At 51.2% G+C, this 18,106-nt stretch overlaps 1 protein-coding gene across 1 annotated transcript; it reads right to left on the minus strand.

Moving 5' to 3' along the window:
- Positions 1 to 14,762: 14,762 nt before the first annotated feature.
- LOC125519132 (dnaJ protein homolog 1-like) lies at positions 14,763 to 17,479 on the minus strand. Its single transcript, XM_048684010.1, has 3 exons — positions 17,073 to 17,479; positions 16,621 to 16,976; positions 14,763 to 15,459 (listed from the first exon to the last, which is right to left on the minus strand). The coding sequence occupies exons 1-3, from the start codon at positions 17,247 to 17,249 to the stop codon at positions 15,009 to 15,011; spliced, it is 984 nt and encodes a 327-aa protein (XP_048539967.1). The 5' UTR covers positions 17,250 to 17,479; the 3' UTR covers positions 14,763 to 15,008.
- Positions 17,480 to 18,106: the final 627 nt, after the last annotated feature.

Raw genomic sequence — 18,106 nt, forward strand, 5'->3', positions numbered from 1 at the left:
ACCAGGTTCGATCGAAATGGTTGGACGAACCAGCGTGAGCTGCCGAGCCTGATGCTGTGCGGATAACTCGGCCTCCCTACGCACTCGGGCCTGGTTCACCACTTCCTGAGCGTCATCAACACCACCCGTTGGGTTGTTACCACGGGGTGCTCCATGTCGTTCATTACTCGACACTGCTGGTTCATCCATATGTCTGCTATAGCTCCGGCTTGGACGGGGGGTCGAGTGGATTCGGTCGCGGCTGTACGAGTACGCCTCCTGTTGGGCCAAAGCTGTCCTCAGAAGTTCCTTGACCCGTCGCGTCTCTACTGCTTGCGGCGAGTCACCTTCAACTAGAATGGCCTCCAGTCGTGCAGCAGCGGCAACAAGATTGTCCATTGGGTTGGAGTAGTGACCCGGAGGTGTTAAAGCATCCCGAGGTATAACGGTGTTTTGACGGGGCGGGTCCATCTGACGGGGCTGAACCGGTGCACCGGTCCCAGGGGCTTCTGCCCGGTTCCCTCCAGCGGATTACTGGCTCTTGGTCCTGGAGTGTTGAAAAGGTCTCTGGCCTCGAAAACCGGAGGTAAGCGGAACCGGTGCTTCCACCTCATGACTTCATGCGACGCGCTCTGATCCAACATAAGCATGTAGGCCTGTGCGTCTAAAGCGGCCCGCTCTGCGGCCATCCTGGTGTCCTCAGCCGCCAGATCCGTTTTGGCCTGGGTGATTTGTTCCTTTACCTCTGCAATCTCCGTGTTGTGAGCGTCCTGATCTGGCGGATTAACTTCTGCCATAAGCACAGCCAACGCATCAAATAGTTTTGATAGAACCTGAGCCGGTGGGTGCACAGGGCCTCCCGCCCCGGCAACCGTTGCCGCTGCTAAACTGGAGATCGTTGCCGCGGCTGTCAAAGAGTGAAGCACTGCTTGTGTTCCGGTCATGAATATTCCATCCCGGTTAGGCAGATCAGAGGGGTCCGGAATACCGTCGCCATCGGAACAGCTCTCAATCCGGCCATCTTGTAGCTGATAAAGAGATTCGGTTTCTCCGGTCGAAGATTCGTCACCGGAACGAACGGCAGTCGCCCCGCAAAGCTCCGATCCATCCTCATAACTCCCTCCATGGATCATTCCCACGAAGGCACGCTTCATGGCCGGTTTAACCCGGGCGGATCGCGTACGCTGAGCCGTCTCGACGAGGTCGGTGCAGATGTCCGGCTCAGGGCCCGGTTCACCGATCTTGCCAATGAAAACGTGAATGCTACCAAAGGGGACCTGGTACCCGTACTCAATTGAGCCGGCCTCGGGGCCCCAGTCTGCGTCGTCGATGTAGAGTTTGCCGCGACGACTCTTAGTCATCCGGCCTACAGCGTAGCCCTCGAGTCCTTCAAAGCGGCCCTCCAAGAACCGGAAACCATCGTGCGATAGCCCCACAGTGGGCGCCAACTGTCGTGGTTTTGTCACGGCAGATGTCCTAGAGAAAGGACTTAGTCATGGAGCCATCGCTACGGGTTAGCTTGAAGGGGTTAAAGCGGACACAAGGACGCAAGAGAGTTTATACTAGTTTGGCCCCTTCAATGAAGGTAAAAGCCTACGTCTAGTTGTGATGGAATTGATGGGTGTTTCGATGACTAGGGAGCAAATAAGCTTCGCCTATGTCTCGAGTTGTTGTCTCTCCTTGAACCGCCGCTGGGTCGTCCCCTTATATACATGGGGACGCCCGTCGGTTTACAAAGTCCCAATACCGGCTCATAGATGCGTCCGGTTCGGTCTCCACTATTCCTAACTTATAACACAAGTTACATACCGACGCTGGTTTATAGCTATAGGCCTTAAACCGATTATGGGACTTTAGCCCTCATCTTCCCTCATGGGCTTTTATCACACTCAACTACTGATGAAGTTAACCCGGCTTGTCCTGGCTGGTTTACGCCCGGTAGTAATATCCCAAACACTATGATTATGAGATATGGCAAATGGACATCAAAACGGCATTCCTTAACGGCTTTCTTAAGGAAGAATTGTATATGATGCAGCCGGAAGGTTTTGTCGATCCTAAGAATGCTAACAAGGTATGCAAGCTCTAGCGCTCCATCTATGGGCTGGTGCAAGCATCTTGGAGTTGGAACATTTGCTTTGATGAAATGATCAAAGCGTTTGGGTTTATGCAGACTTATGGAGAAGCATGAGTTTACAAGAAAGTGAGTGGGAGCTCTGTAGCATTTCTCATATTATATGTGGATGACATACTTTTGATGGGAAATGATATAGAACTTTTGGACAGTATTAAGGCCCACTTGAATAAGTGTTTTTCAATGAAGGACCTTGGAGAAGCTGCTTACATATTAGGCATCAAGATCTATAGAGATAGATTGAGACGCCTCATAGGTCTTTCACAAAGCACATACCTTGATAAGATATTGAAGAAGTTCAATATGGATCAGTCCAAGAAGGGGTTCTTGTCTGTGTTGCAAGGTGTGAAATTGAGCTCAGCTCAATGTCCGACCACGGCAGAAGATAGAGAAAAGATGAGTGTTGTCCCCTATGCCTCAGCCATAGGGTCTATCATGTATGCCATGTTGTGTACCAGACCTAATGTAAACCTTGCCGTAAGTTTGGTAGGAAGGTACCAAAGTAATCCCGGCATGGAACACTAGACAGCAATCAAGAACATCCTGAAGTACCTGAAAAGGACTAAGGATATGTTTCTCGTATATGGAGGTGACGAGGAGCTCGTCGTAAAGGGTTACGTCGATGCTAGCTTCGAAACAGATCTGGATGACTCTAAGTCACAAATCGGATACGTGTATATTTTGAATGGCGGGGCAGTAAGCTGGTGCAGTTGCAAGCAAAGCGTCGTGGCGGGATCTACATGTGAAGCGGAGTACATGGCAGCCTCGGAGGTAGCGCATGAAGCAATCTGGATGAAGGAGTTCATCACCAACCTAGGAGTCATACCCAATGCGTCGGGGCCGATCACTCTCTTCTGTGACAACACTGGAGCTATTGCCCTTGCCAAGGAGCCCAGGTTTCACAAGAAGACCAGGCACATCAAGTGTCGCTTCAACTCCATTCGTGAAAATGTTCAAGATGGAGACATAGATATTTGCAAAGTACATACGGATCTGAATGTCGCAGATCCGTTGACTAAACCTCTTCCGCGAGCAAAACATGATCAACACCAGAACTCTATGGGTATTCGATTCATCACAATGTAACTAGATTATTGACTCTAGTGCAAGTGGGAGACTGTTGGAAATATGCCCTAGAGGCAATAATAAAATGATTATTATTATATTTCCTTGTTCATGATAATTGTCTATTATTCATGCTATAATTGTGTTATCCGGAAATCATTATACATGTGTGAATACATAGACCATAACATGTCCCTAGTGAGCTTCTACTTGACTAGCTCGTTGATCAACAGATAGTCATGGTTTCCTGACTATGGAAATTAGATGTCATTGATGACGGGATCACATCATTAGGAGAATGATGTGATGGACAAGACCCAATCCTAAGCATAGCACAAGATCATGTAGTTCATCTGCTAGAGCTTTTCCAATGTCAAGTATCATTTACTTAGACCATGAGATCGTGTAACTCCCGGATGTCGTAGGAGTGCTTTGGGTGTACCAAACGTCACAACGTAACTGGGTGACTATAAAGGTATACTACAGGTATCCCCGAAAGCATCTATTGGGTTGACACGGATCGAGACTGGGATTTGTCACTCCGTATGACGGAGAGGTATCTCTGGGCCCACTCGGTAATGCATCATCATAATGAGCTCAATGTGACCAAGTGTTTGGTCACTGGATCATGCATTACGGTATGAGTAAAGTGACTTGCCGGTAACGAGATTGAACGAGGTATTGGGATACCGACGATCGAATCTCGGGCAAGTAACGTACCGATTGACAAAGGGAATTGAATACGGGATTGATTGAATCCTCGACATCGTGGTTCATCCGATGAGGTCATCGTGGAACATGTGGGAGCCAACATGGGTATCCAGATCCCGCTATTGGTTATTGACCGGAGAGTCGTCTCGGTCATGTCTGCATGTCTCCCGAACCCGTAGGGTCTACACACTTAAGGTTCGGTGACGCTAGGGTTGTAGGGATATTAGTATGCGGTAACCCGAAAGTTGTTTGGAGTCCCGGATGAGATCCTTGACGTCACGAGGAGTTCCGGAATGGTCTGGAGGTGAAGATTTATATATAGGAAGTCCAGTTTCGGCTATCGGGAAAGTTTCGGGGGTAATCGGTATTGTACAGCGACCACCGGATGGGTCCCGGGGGTCCACCAGGTGGGGCCACCTATCCCGGAGGGCCCCATGGGCTGAAGCGGGAGGGGAACCAGCCGCTGGTGTGCTGGTGCGCCCCACATGGGCCTCCCCCTGCGCCTAGGGTTGGAAACCCTAGGGGTGGGGGGCGCCCCACTTGGCTTGGGGGGCAAGTCCCCCTTGGCCGCCGCCCCCCTTGGAGATCCCATCTCCTAGGGACGGCGCCCCCCTAGGGGCCCTATATATAGTGGGGGGAGGGAGGGCAGCCATACCCAAGCCCTTGGCGCCTCCCTCTCCCCTCGTAACACCTCTCTCTCTCTCATTGGAGCTTGGCGAAGCCCTGCCGAGATCACCGTTGCTTCCACCACCACGCCGTCGTGCTGCTGGATCTCCATCAACCTCTACTTCCCCTTGCTGGATCAAGAAGGAGGAGATGTCTTCCCAACCGTACGTGTGTTGAACGCGGAGGTGCCGTCCGTTCAGCACTTGGTCATCGGTGATTTGGATCACAACGAGTACGACTCCATCAACCCCGTTCTCTTGAACGCTTCTACTCGCGATCTACAAGGGTATGTAGATGCACTCCCATTTCCCTCGTTGCTAGATGACTCCATAGATTGATCTTGGTGATGCGTAGAAAATTTTAAAATTCTGCTACGTTCCCCAACAAAGGTTAGGCACGGTGTCTGTGCTCGGGCCCGTCCCTGCAGCGTCGATAAATCCAATGGTTGAGCTCTGTCTAGTGGGCCGGTCCCGTTCACGTCATCTCCTGGGGCCGTTGGTGCTTGGCCTTCTCACGCGATAACCTCAGGAGATTCGTTCAGCGTAGGTTGTCTAACCACCTTCCAGGACCACCACAGTGAACAAGAATCAAGACCAGGCGCAACCCGCCTTGAGGTAGGGCCTCGTGAGTCCTGCGCTGGCTCACAAGTGCCCAAACACACCTCGTCTAGCCCTACCGTGCAAGCCACGTGTTAGGGTGGGGCTGTACCAGTCGAAGCACCATGCTCCACGATGGTCGTCGACACTGCCGAGGAGCGGCTATGCCCGTGAAAGTGCGGAAGCGCTATGCTCCGCGCTGGTGATAAACAACTGAAGGCGGCCCCACGGTCGTATCAACTTCAGGGAGCCCTTGAGCTCAATGTTCGGCCTCACCGCAACAGCTCCCCTCGGGAGAATCGCGCGAGGGGGCTGGGCACGGGGCTGCGCTCGGGTCACGCCCAAGCGTACGCCACCCAACCAGGTCCCTTGGACCTGGTCGTCGCGCGTCCCTCCCGAGCTGAGCCTCGGCGAGGGAAAATGTATGAAGGTTGTTTGCGCGTCAAGGGGAGCCTAACTGGTCACGTAGCCCCTCACCCCTTGGTCTCGTCCTGGTCTCCAGACGACCCAACGGTGGCTGAGATATGCGCGCGGCCGGGCCCTGCCGACGTAGAACACTAAACCTATCCTCACGTCTCCTTCCTATAACCTGTTTGCACGTCAAGGGGGACTCCTGAGCATTGCGACTCAGGAGCCTAACTGATCACGTAGCCTCTCACCCCTTGGTCTCGTCCTGGTCTACGGACGACCCAATGGCGGCTGAGGTATGCGCGCGATCGGGCCCTGCCGACGTAGAACGCTAAACCTATCCTCGCATCTCCTTTCTATAAGTTGTTTGCACGTCAAGGGGGACTCCTGAGCATCGCGACTCAGGGGCCTAACTGGTCATGTAGCCCCTCACCCCTTGGTCCCGTCCTGGTCTCCGGACGATCCAACAGCGGCTGAGGTATGCGCGGGGCCGGGCCCTGCCGACGTAGAACGTAAAGAAAATAGGGGGAAAATCGCAAAATCTCAAGCAAATATTACAAGACATATTGTTCTCACAATACCAACGCAAGTTCAACGCCTCCACGAAGCGTGATGCATGTTGCAGGAATAAAACTGGAAAGGAGCCGCAAGTCATCCCTGGACACCACCGACGCCCGCGATAGGCGCTCCTCCCTTGATGACGTCGCCTTCGTCTTGGCCACCGGTCGGAGCTGCAGGAATGGTGGCGCCTTCGGTCGAAGGCATGAAACTTCTTTAGCAGGGCTTCCACCTGGCCTTTTACGGCTGCGTAGTGTTCATCAGCCACAGGCTCTAGCAACTCATCAGGGCGAGCGGTAGGGTCGTGAAGATGGAGGTGGCTGAAGACTCCCGTCAGCGCAGCTGAAGAAAGGACGCGAGCTTCTCCCTCTGCCATGGGACCGATGTCGTCCATGACTTCCTCGAGCGCCTCGACCAAGTAGGGGAGCAGCTGGGCGGGGCCGTCCTCGTCGGTGGTTAGCGGCTTCTCCAAGCCCTTCTCATAGAGTGTCTTCAGCGCCACGCGAGACCTCTCCTCGAGGAGTGCGAAGGTCGCGCGGTCCTTGGTCAGAACCTTTGCCTTCGCGTCAAGTTCGGCTTCCTCTACCTTCACCTTCCGCCCTAGTCACCGACGCATCGCAGTCGGCATGCTGCAGCCAAAGCTCGAGGGACCCCCTCGGTGGCGTCTCGGCAAAGAAGAAGGAAGGGAAGCAGATCCAAGTGCTTGGAGGCATCGCCGCCCACAACACAAGTTCGCGCGAGGAGTCCGCGGCATGGACTCCAGGGGAAGCGACGCGCGCCACCACAGTACGACGACCATGGCCGCAGCACGCGCGGCGCCACTCGCCGCCTCTTCCTCCTGAGCCCTCGGCTTGGGCATACAGGGGCAACGGATACCCAGGAGGAGGTCGCTCGTACCAAGGCCTTGTCACCTCCTGCATCACCAGCACATCACGACGGTGGACCGGCCTCTTCTTCAGTGGGAGCGGGCCTGGCTTGTCGCGGGGAGTCTTTCCTTTCTCCGCAGCGGAAAACCTTCGGATGGGCTCCATTGGTGTTACTACTGGCAATGGAGCAAAGGGGGAGAAGCTAGCGGAATGGGAAGAGATGGGCGACGGGAGCTCTGCCCCCCTCCCCATTTATAGCAGAAGAAGGCCAACCAACGCTCCCCATAATCACATGTATGATGGTTTTTCCTTGCATGCAGTGGGGACTCGTCAAGTCGGGCAGTTGCTGAGGCAACGTGGGGAAGCAGAGACGCACGTCCAATCAATCACCACGCGTCGACCATGGCCGCAGGCTATTGGGGCCCGCGGTGCTCCGCACTTGCCCTTTGGCTTCGCCTCGAAACCAAGCCCGAGCGCGCCTCGGGCCCAGGGGCTACTGTCGGCGTTCTGGGAACGGGGGTCCCCAGACTTGCCTGCCTGCGGCCCACAGCATGGCTCTGTGAGCAGGCCCATACGGCCCATCTTCACCAACAAGCATTCAAGATCCTCGCGAGGGGCCAAGCCTCGCGAGGCGGACGATACAAGACCTCCTCGGGAGCGGCCTCACTAGGCTGGCTCGCGAGGGGCGGAGAGATCAAGGCAAGGCAAACCTCGCGAGGTTCCAATGACGTGATCCATGACGATCGAGACCAGGCGGGCGCCAGCGCGCACAGTGTCCTTGTTTCCTCTTTGGTGCTAAGGAGGCAAGCGCAGGCGAGGAGTACCGAGGCGTCAAGCAAAGGTTTCCATATCGGTGCAACGAGACCAAGACCAGTAGGACGGCAAGACGGAGGTCACCATGGAGCCCAAGGCGGCGTCACCACCAGAGCCTTTGGCAGGCGAAGACTGCTTTTGTCAGATAACTTGTACTAGCTGCCCCCCTTCAAATTGTCCGTTGTTGGCTTCCTTCCCTCTCAATATTTGGGGAGAGGACCAGGGCCTCTATAAATAGGACTAGCCACCACAGTAGGAGGCGAACTGGGCCTCATCCATCTCATCTTGGACTAGATCCAACCCATCCCCACACCCACCAAGCACAAGAACACCTCACCTCAGGAGGTTGTTCTTCCCCTTGTACTGTTCATCCTTAGCTCGAGAGGTAATCCACCACACTGGAGTAGGGTATTACACCACAACGGTGGCCCGAACCAGTATAAATCTTGTGTCTCTTGTGTTGCGAGTTCGTCGAGCTTGCCTTTGAGATCGTGGCGAGGTTGAGGGCGTGAGTTGGTAGGGGAGATCTTCGTGCGCACCCCAATGTTCGAACCTTGAGGGTTTTGCCGGAACCCGAGATCCGACAATCAAGATGCTTAATTGGACTTTCACAAAGCACATACCTTGATAAAGTTTTGAAGAAGTTCAAAATGGATCAAGCAAAGAAATGGTTCTTTCCTGTGTTACAAGGTGTGAAGTTGAGTCAGACTCAATGCCCGACCACTACAGAAGATAGAGAGAAAATGAAAGTCATTCCCTATGCTTCAGCCATAGGTTCTATCATGTATGCAATGATGTGTACCAGACCTGATGTGTGCCTTGCTATTAGTTTAGCAGGGAGGTACCAAAGTAATCTAGGAGTTGATCACTGGACATCGTAACATCCTGAAATACCTAAAAAGGACTAAGGATATGTTGCTCGTTTATGGAGGTGACAAAGAGCTTGTCGTAAATGGTTACGTCAATGCAAGCTTTGACATTGATCCGGATGACTCTAAGTCACAGATCGGATACGTATTTTTATTAAATGGAGGAGCTATAAGTTGGTGCAGTTCCAAGCAGAGCGTCGTGGTGGGATCTACGTGCGAAGCGGAGTACATAGCTGCTTCAGAAGCATCAAATGAAGGAGTCTGGATGAAGGAGTTCATATCCGATCTAGGTGTTATACCTAGTGCATTGGGTCCAATGAAAATCTTTTGTGACAATACTGGTGCAATTGCCTTGGCAAAGGAATCCAGATTTCACGTGAGAACCAAGCACATCAAGAGATGCTTCAATTCCATCCGCGATCAAGTCAAGGAAGGAGACATAGAGATTTGCAAGATACATACGGATCTGAATGTTGCAGACCCGTTGACTAAGACTCTCTCACGAAAAAAAACATGATCAGCACCAAGACTCCATGGGTGTTAGAATCATTACAATGTAATCTAGATTATTGACTCTAGTGCAAGTGGGAGACTGAAGGAAATATGCCCTAGAGGCAATAATAAAGTTGTTATTTATATTTCCTTATATCATGATAAATGTTTATTATTCATGCTAGAATTGTATTAACCGGAAACTTAATACATGTGTGAATACACAGACAAACAGAGTGTCACTAGTATTCCTCTACTTGACTAGCTCGTTAATCAAAAATGGTTAAGTTTCCTAGCCATGGACATGAGTTGTGATTTGATAAACCGGATCACATCATTAGAGAATGATGTGATTGACTTGACCCATCCGTTAGCTTAGCAATTTGATCGCTTAGTTTATTGCTATTGCTTTCTTCATGACTTATACATGTTCCTATGACTATGAGATTATGCAACTCCTGAATACCGAAGGAACACTTTGTGTGCTATCAAACGTCACAACGTAACTGGGTGATTATAAAGATGCTCTACAGGTGTCTCCGATGGTGTTTTTGAGTTGGCATAGATCGAGATTAGGATTTGTCACTCCGATTGTCGGAGAGGTATCTCTGGGCCCGCTCGGTAATGCACATCACTATAAGCCTTGCAAGCAATGTAACTAATGAGTTAGTTGCGGGATGTTGCATTACGGAACGAGTAAAGAGACTTGCCGGTAACGATATTGAACTAGGTATGATGATACCGACGATCAAATATCGGGTAAGTAACATACCGATGACAAAGGGAACAACGTATGTTGTTGTGCGGTTTGACCGATAAGGATCTTCGTAGAATATGTAGGAACCAATATGAGCATCCAGGCTCCGCTATTGGTTATTGACCGGAGATGAGTCTCGGTCATGTCTACATAGTTCTTGAACCCGTAGGGCCCGCACACTTAACGTTCGATGACGATTGATATTATGAGTTTATGTGATTTGATGTACCGAAGGTTGTTCAGAGTCCCGGATGTGATCACGGACATGACGAGGAGTCTTGAAATGGTCGAGACATGAAGATTGATTTATTGGATGGTTATGTTTGGACACCGGAAAGGTTTCAGATTAGTTTGAGCATTTTCCGGAGTACCAGGGGGGTTACCGGAACCCCCCGGGGGCTTAATGGGCCTACATGGGCTTTAGTGGAAGAGAGGAGGAGGCGTCCAAGAGGAGGGGCGCGCCCCCAAGCCCAATCCGAATTGGGAGGGGGCCCGCCCCCTTTCCTTTCTCTCCCTCTTCCCTTCCTTCCCCCTCCTAGTTGGACTAGGAAAGGGGGGAACCTACTCCTGGTAGGAGTAGGATTCCCCCCTTGGGGCGCCATAGGAGGCCGGCCGGCCCCCTCCTCCCTCCTTTATATACGGGGGAGGGGGCTACCACATAGACACAAGTTGATTTCTTAGCCGTGTGCGGTGCCCCCCTCCATAGATTTCCACCTCGGTCATATTGTCATAGTGATTAGGCGAAGCCCTGCGTCGTAACTTCATCATCACCGTCACCACGCCGTCATGCTGACGAAACTCTCCCTCGGTCTCAGCTGGATCTAGAGTTTGAGGGACATCACCGAGCTGAACATGTACAGATCGCGGAGGTGCCGTGCGTTCGGTACTTGATCGGTTGGATCGCGAAGACGGTCGACTACATCAACCGCGTTACTTAACGCTTTCGCTTTCGATCTACGAGGGTACGTGGACACACTCTCCCCGCTCGTTGCTATGCTTCTCCTAGATAAATCTTGCGTGATCGTAGGCTAATTTTGAAATACTACGTTCCCCAACAAATACACATCATAAGCTTGCAAGCAAATGACTAAGGAGTTGGTCACTAGGTGATGTATTATGGAATGAGTAAAGAGACTTGCCAGTAACGAGATTGAACTAGGTATGAAGATACCGACGATCGAATCTCGGGCAAGTAACATACCGATGGACAAAGGGAATTACGTATGTTGTCATAACGGTTCGACCGACAAAGATCTTCGTAGAATATGTAGGAGCCAATATGGGCATTCGGGTTGTGCTATTGGTTATTAACCGGAGAGGTATCTTGGTCATGTCTACATAGTTCTCGTACCCATAGGGTCCGCACATTTAGCGTTCGTTGACGATATAGTGTTATATGAGTTATGTGATTTGGTGACCGAAGGTTGTTCGAAGTCCTGAATGAGATCACAGACATGACGAGTAGTCTCGAAATGGTTGAGAGGTAAAGATTGATATATAGGACGGTAGTATTCGGACACCGGAAGTGTTTCGGAGGGTACCGGGTACTTATCGGGTCACCAGAAAGGAGTTTCGGGCACCCCAGCAAAGCTATGGGCCTTATGGGCCAAGAGAGGGAACACACCAGCCCACAAGGGGCTGGTTTGTGGGCTGGTGTGCCCCTATAGAGGCCGGCCCTATGAGGAGGAGAAGGAAAGAGGGGAGGGAAAGGAAAGTGTGGAGTAGGACCCCCCCTTCCTTCCCTCTCCCCCCTCTTTCATTCCCCCTTCTTCATACAAGGAAAGGGGGGGCAGGAGGGCAGGAGCCCTAGGGCCGGCGGCCAGCCCCTCGTGGCGCCCCCTAGCTGCCCTAGGTTGCCTCCCCTCCCCACCCACCTATATATATGTGGGGAGGGGCGCCACACAAGGACACAACATTGTCTTAGCCGTGTGCCGCGCCCCCTGTCCACTTTTTACTCCCTCGGTCATTTTTGTAGTGCTTAGGTGAAGCCCTGTGGAGATCACTTCACCATCATTGTCACCACGCCATCGTGCTGTCGGAACTCATCTACTACCTTGTCGTCTTGCTGGATCAAGAAGGCGGAGGACATCACCGAGCTGAAGGCGTGCAGAACGCGGAGGTGTCGTGCGTTCGGTACTTGATCGGTTGGAGCGCGTAGAAGTTCGACTACATCAACCGCGTTGTTAAACGCTTCCGCTTACGGTCTACAAGGGTACGTAGACACACTCTCCCCCTCATTGCTATGCATCTCCATGGACAGATCATTATGTGAGCGTAGAATTTTTTTGTTTTCCATGCAACGTTTCCCAACAGATCGAGGACGGCTTGACAGCCAGCTCGCCCGAGGTCTCCGACGACACCATGATGCATGGAGACGGGCTCCGACAACTCCGCCCTGACTCCCGCGCCTCCTGTGCACGTCGGCTTCACCATGGAGAAGGCGCAGTTCAATGCCGCCATGGCGGAGGTGCAGCCTGCGCCGGTGCCATTGTCGGCATTCCAGCAAGCGCGGGAGGAACAACGGTACAACATGTTCCTCCTGGAGCAGCACTGCCCGGCACCTTATTTTGTAGATGTGATAAACCTGCTTATATATATCGTCGTACTACCTGGTTGTAGCGGTGTTGGTAAGATATGTGATCATACCTCATTGTGATGACATTTTTTTGCCGACTTTTATGGCGCTTCTCAATATTACTTCATGACTGCGCACCGATGATAACAGTGTTTAACTTCTTTAAGTGGGGATCATGGTCCGTAAGGTCTGCAATGTGTGCAAAAATCTCTGTAGAGATAGTTTATCCCATGCAGTAGAAATCGGGTTCTTCTTGAGGGAGGGATTCAAAAAAATATGTGGTAACAATGTTTATCATTCAATTCTAACCATTTGCTGAATTCTTGTACTGTGCATACCATTGATTATTAACTTCATTATTCTTGATTGTTACATAGTGTATCCCATGCAACATAAGGGTCCAATTCAAAATTTAATCGATGAAAATTTCAACTTTTCGGATGGTCAAGGACAATCATACAAAATTGATGTTTGTAAATAAAAGGATAAAACCATCATAAGAGGCGATGGGTGGAACGAGTACATTTCAAATAATAAGCTCAATGGGGGAGAGTACATATGCTTTTACTTGAAGAAAGTGGTCAACAAGTTAAGTTTTGAGTATTTCTCCGACCAAGATGATGAGTTTGACGAAGATGATGATGACAATGGCCAGGATGATAAGGATGATGACAATGATGAGGATGATGAGAGCTAGGATGATGATGATGCTAGCCAGGATGACGATAGCCAGGAGCATGACGATGAGGAAGATGATGAGGGTAGGGGAGGTGATGACGATGATGATCCGTACAATTCTACAATTTTCTCTCAAAGAATGAAAGAGCTTACCGAGGATGAGAAGGACAATCTCATCGTGATCCTACCATCAAGTGTGCACTACTTGGGGAGGCCATTTATGCACCGTTTTACTAAGACCAACATCGTGAAACACACCATGTTATGTTTTGTATCTTTTCTCTCTTTTTTGTTCATAACACTATATGGTGAGATGTCTAACATTGCGTGCTCTATTTTGCTTTTAATTATGGGTATCATAGAAATTACCTATGAAGATGATTTCTGGTGAGGGCATCCCTGCTGCCGACATGGCTGGAGTACACATTGGAGCAACAGGTCATGTCACCAGCGTTCAATACAAGACGGACACAGACGGTCGCATATCACTCTATGCGGTTGGCTGGTGGGAATTCTAAAGGAAAAGAGATGACTAAGGGTTGACACAGTAGTGGTCATCGCGATAAGGAACAACAAAAACAACAACTTTAAGATGATGGTTGTTGTAGACCTTATTTAGAAACAAGGTGCAAGTCAAATATCTCCAAGCCGATGAACTCTTAGTTACTTAGTTAAGATGCCTGTGATACTTTGATGTTGGTTTGTTAACTGGAATAAATTTGAAGTGTTAACAGTTGTTATGGAGAGTGCTAATTACCTAGTGAACTTGCATGCCTAAGCTTATAATGCGTGCTTTATTTGCTTCTAGTACTGAATTTCTTAAATTGAATTTATGCAAAATGCAGCCATGGCAGCACTTGCCATGGCTGCATTTTTTTAAATTTGCATGCCTAAGCTTTCAGTGGCGGACGCTCAATAAGCCCGCCATTGCAACATGAATAAATAGTGGTGGGAAAATACGCTCTGCCCGCCACTGCAGAGACTCCATCGGTGGCTAGCGAATACGCTTTGCCCGCCACTATAGAGGCTCTACCAGTGACGGACAAGTGTCGGCAACTGATACGGTTATAGTAGTGGCGGGAGGTCGGTGGCAGGCGCCCCTGACAGCTTGGCCCATCACAGCTCGCATTTTTGCGCCCTTCACTGCTAGGTATTCCTACAGTAGTGGACCGTCCTGAATCATGCAGTCTAATAGGACTTGCTGCCTATGTTAGGTTGTGTTGGCCGGTGGGTGTTATCAAATGGATGTTCTTCTAATTGTTGAGCGTGTGATACTAACTAACCCTTAGGAAATTGTGTTTGAACTGAAGTTTGTATGGTGTTTTAAATTAAAAACAAGGATAGTTTAGCAAAATGAATCTCTTTTGGGACTTACGTTTTGGGAATGGGTTAGATTCCACGCTCATGATACCAAGAAATTCTTGGGTGTTAAGTATTTTGAGATTGTCCAAAGTTGCTCTAGCCAGGCAGCACCAAAAAATAATACAAGATGTTCATAGCAAGCGAAAAGCACCATGCGTTCCCAGCGATTTGCACGGCCGTAGGACGCCCCAAAGGCCGCAGCTAGGCTTCAAAAAGGAATTAATGAAGCGATGTGAATGAAGATGCAAAATGCCAAAAATCATTGCTCATGCAAGTTGCAACCACCGTCCATGTGTGTATTATCGATCCTTCCATCTGCAGAACCAAGAGGGTCGCTCACATCTCATATTCAAAATCTCTATGTGCAAGGACATCATCGATCAGCTCTGTTCCGTCCCAAAGCGTATTAACATGACCGCGCGACAAAATTTTCACTCTCCGGTACGCAGGCTGCTCCGCTCCGCTCTCGGTCCGGTGCTTCAGGGGCAGCCCCTCAGGATCTCGACGAGGCCCCTCCGCTGCTCGCCGGTGAGGTTCTCGGGGAACACCACGTCGAACTTGACCCGCAGGTCCCCGCGCGCGCCCTTCTTGCCGCCGACGACGGGCATGCCCTCGCCCCTCACCACCTTCTCGTACCCGGGGCGGATGACCTCGTCGCGGAACGACCAGCTGACCTTCTCGCCGCCGAGCAGGCGGAACGAGAAGGACCAGCCGGTGAGCGCGCTCACTAGCGGCACCTCCGCCTTGAGCACTAGGTCGTCGCCCTGCCGCTTGAACGCCTTGTGCCTCCTGGCCGACACGGTGAAGACGGCGTCGCCGGGGAGGCAGCCGGGGCGCTCGTTGCCCATGCCCTCGACCGTCACCTTGGTCCCCTTCTTCCACCCGGGCTTCACCCGGATGATCTGCGTCACCTCCTTCTTGGCGATCAGCCTGCTAGTCAGGGACCAAATCATGCAGGCCATGGTCACTGGTCAGTAGCGTAAAAAAAATGCGATCAGGTGGTACGAATAGGGTCACTGTCTCTCTCCGGTACCAGCTAGATAGGCCAGCACCCTCACATGCAGGCAGCATACATGAATTACACACCACCTAATGCCCTGCCCCTCAAGGACCATCCCACGCATTTCGACAGGTGATAGCCTCCAAAATAGAGGTATTCAACCAAACATGAGTTCTTAAGTACATTACGAGTATGCTAGTATTGCCTCTTAAGTATTACTCTCTTCGTAAAGAAATATAAGAACGTTTAGATCACTAAAACAGAGAGAGTGTCTGGCTAAGAATCTTCTACTGAATTGTGGCATAATATTATAGTAATGATCAAAATGTTCTTATATTTCATTATGGAGGGAGTAGTTAGTTTGTTAGTGATTAGTGAGGATAATCATCTTGCAGACAACCATAGGGGGGGACTGAACATTTCATCTCTAGCATATGTGATTTAGTGATAAATGCAGTCTGTGGCATGCTGGAGAAACTGGCCCATGGCCTGAAAGACTGTACCAGACTACCAGTGTCCTGTGTTTTAAAGTGTGTCCCTTGATGGGGGTTGAACAGATTGCTATTTAAACTCCTATTTCTTGAGAGGTACACTACATAATTGAGCATAAAGCTGACTTGGTGTCACAGTACTTAACAGCTCTGTTTGTCTAGCCTGAACTTTCAAGCAAGCATTGTGTAGACCGCATGTTAAACCGTACCGAGATTATTCTTGCTCATCATCAAGTAGGCACACACACATTCATCTGAATCTAGTCTGACACGCCCTTTCTTGTAAGTATATGCTACAATGGATGTCTGACCACAAAAATAGAAACTGAATTTGTAAATGAAAAGACAACCATAAATTATAGTGCATGTTGTGTTTATATCCTCTTTGATGCTTCATTTTAAGTGAATAAAATTCATCCTTTGTCGAAAATAATAATAGCATGCATACTGTAGTGTGATACTGTGACTATCATAATATGGGAGTAGCATATGGAACTATCGATAAACGGTAATGGTGTTGTCTCAGGTGAGCGACAGATCTGGAGATATGGATGTTTTCTTTTGTGTACGGTTCCATGTCATCGTGGCGTGATGGCTTACCCGTTCTTGGTGACAACGTCGCGGGTGTACTTGACCTCCTTCTTGCACCCGGCGCAGAGCTCCTCTAGGGTGCACTCCACCTTGCGCTCCAGCGGCGGCGCCTTGCGCACCACGTAGCTGGAGAACTCGGCGAACGCGCGCCGCCCGCCGCCGCCGATGTCCGTGGAGCTGTACACCTTCTGGGACTCCCGCGCCGGCGGCGGTGGGGCGGTCGTCCTTGCCGCCCTCTCGGGAGCCCGCGCCATTGCCGCCGCGCCGCCGCCAACGCGTTCCTCGGGCCTAGCGCAGCTCCTCCTGCCCTCGTCGGCGTTGCGCGCCCGGAGCACCGCCCTGTTCTCCTGCTGGTCCAGGAGAGCCTGCGGACAGCGGAAGCCGGCGGCCATGTGGAATGCAAGCGTCAACAATCGAAGCAGGAGATAGGAGATGCGTCAACTCGATCGACGATCACACACCTCGTACGCCTGGGTGATGGCCTTGAACCGGTCCTCGGCCTCGGACTTGGAGGACGGCGGGTGCTTGTCGGGGTGCCACTGGCGCACCAGGCACCGGTAGGCCGCCCTGATCTCCTGCGGGGGCGTGTCCCTGGTGATGTTGAGCAGCTGGTAGTACAGCTCCGGCGGGTTCCCCATTGCCGCCACCTGCGGGAGGACGGCGACGCGCGAGGCCAGCCAAGGAACGCACAGCGCGTGGAGTGAGCGAGCGAGGGAATTCGGGAGGGGGTGCTGCGACCTGTTCAGTGCTCTGCTATAATGGGGAAACGGGGCGAGAGATGCGTGGCTTCTATGTAGGGATGGATATTTGGACCGGGGAGGAGAGGAGAGGGGAGAGGGAGAGAGTGCGCGCGATGGTGACGGGGTTGGTTGTTGGCGCGGGAGCGGAGGTACATGTAGGCCAAGGGCCACGATCTGGGTCGCACACATGGACGAGAGGCTTGATGGGGAAATGGATCATCTACCTAGAGTTGTCAAAACATGCAGATGCATCAGCTACGGCCTCGTGCAGCAACAGGGTACGTACGTACGTCGACGACTGTACCTATTTGGCTATTTGGCCGCGCACGTACGGGAGCACACGCGCTCTTCCAATGGGCGCGGGAAAGAACCGTCGCTAGTGAAATGCAGTTTCCGACTGAAAAAAATGCAGATGAGAAACGAGTTATAGCAGTTGAGTTTTTCTCCCCCGTCTCTCTCTTCATGTCGCAACTCCTAGACGATCTATGGTTCCACGGGCCACTACCCCTCCTCCCCGTAGATTGCTGCTCTTAGGCCAACTCTAACGCGTGACCCTATGCTCTTTGTCTGCGTTCGTTTGGAAGTAAACAGACAAAGCAGGCCTTCCAACGTGTCAGGACTCCAATCTTAAGTCACACCGATAATCCCACGGGTGCCACCTTACATGGCCCGGGACCGTTTGCGCCTTTTGGCTCACGTATATGATAGTGTCGCTAGCATCCATATGACAGAGAATCCGGGCCGACATTACTAGT

The sequence above is a fragment of the Triticum urartu genome, chromosome 1 (genome assembly GCF_003073215.2).
Source record: "Triticum urartu cultivar G1812 chromosome 1, Tu2.1, whole genome shotgun sequence".
NCBI lineage: Eukaryota > Viridiplantae > Streptophyta > Magnoliopsida > Poales > Poaceae > Triticum > Triticum urartu.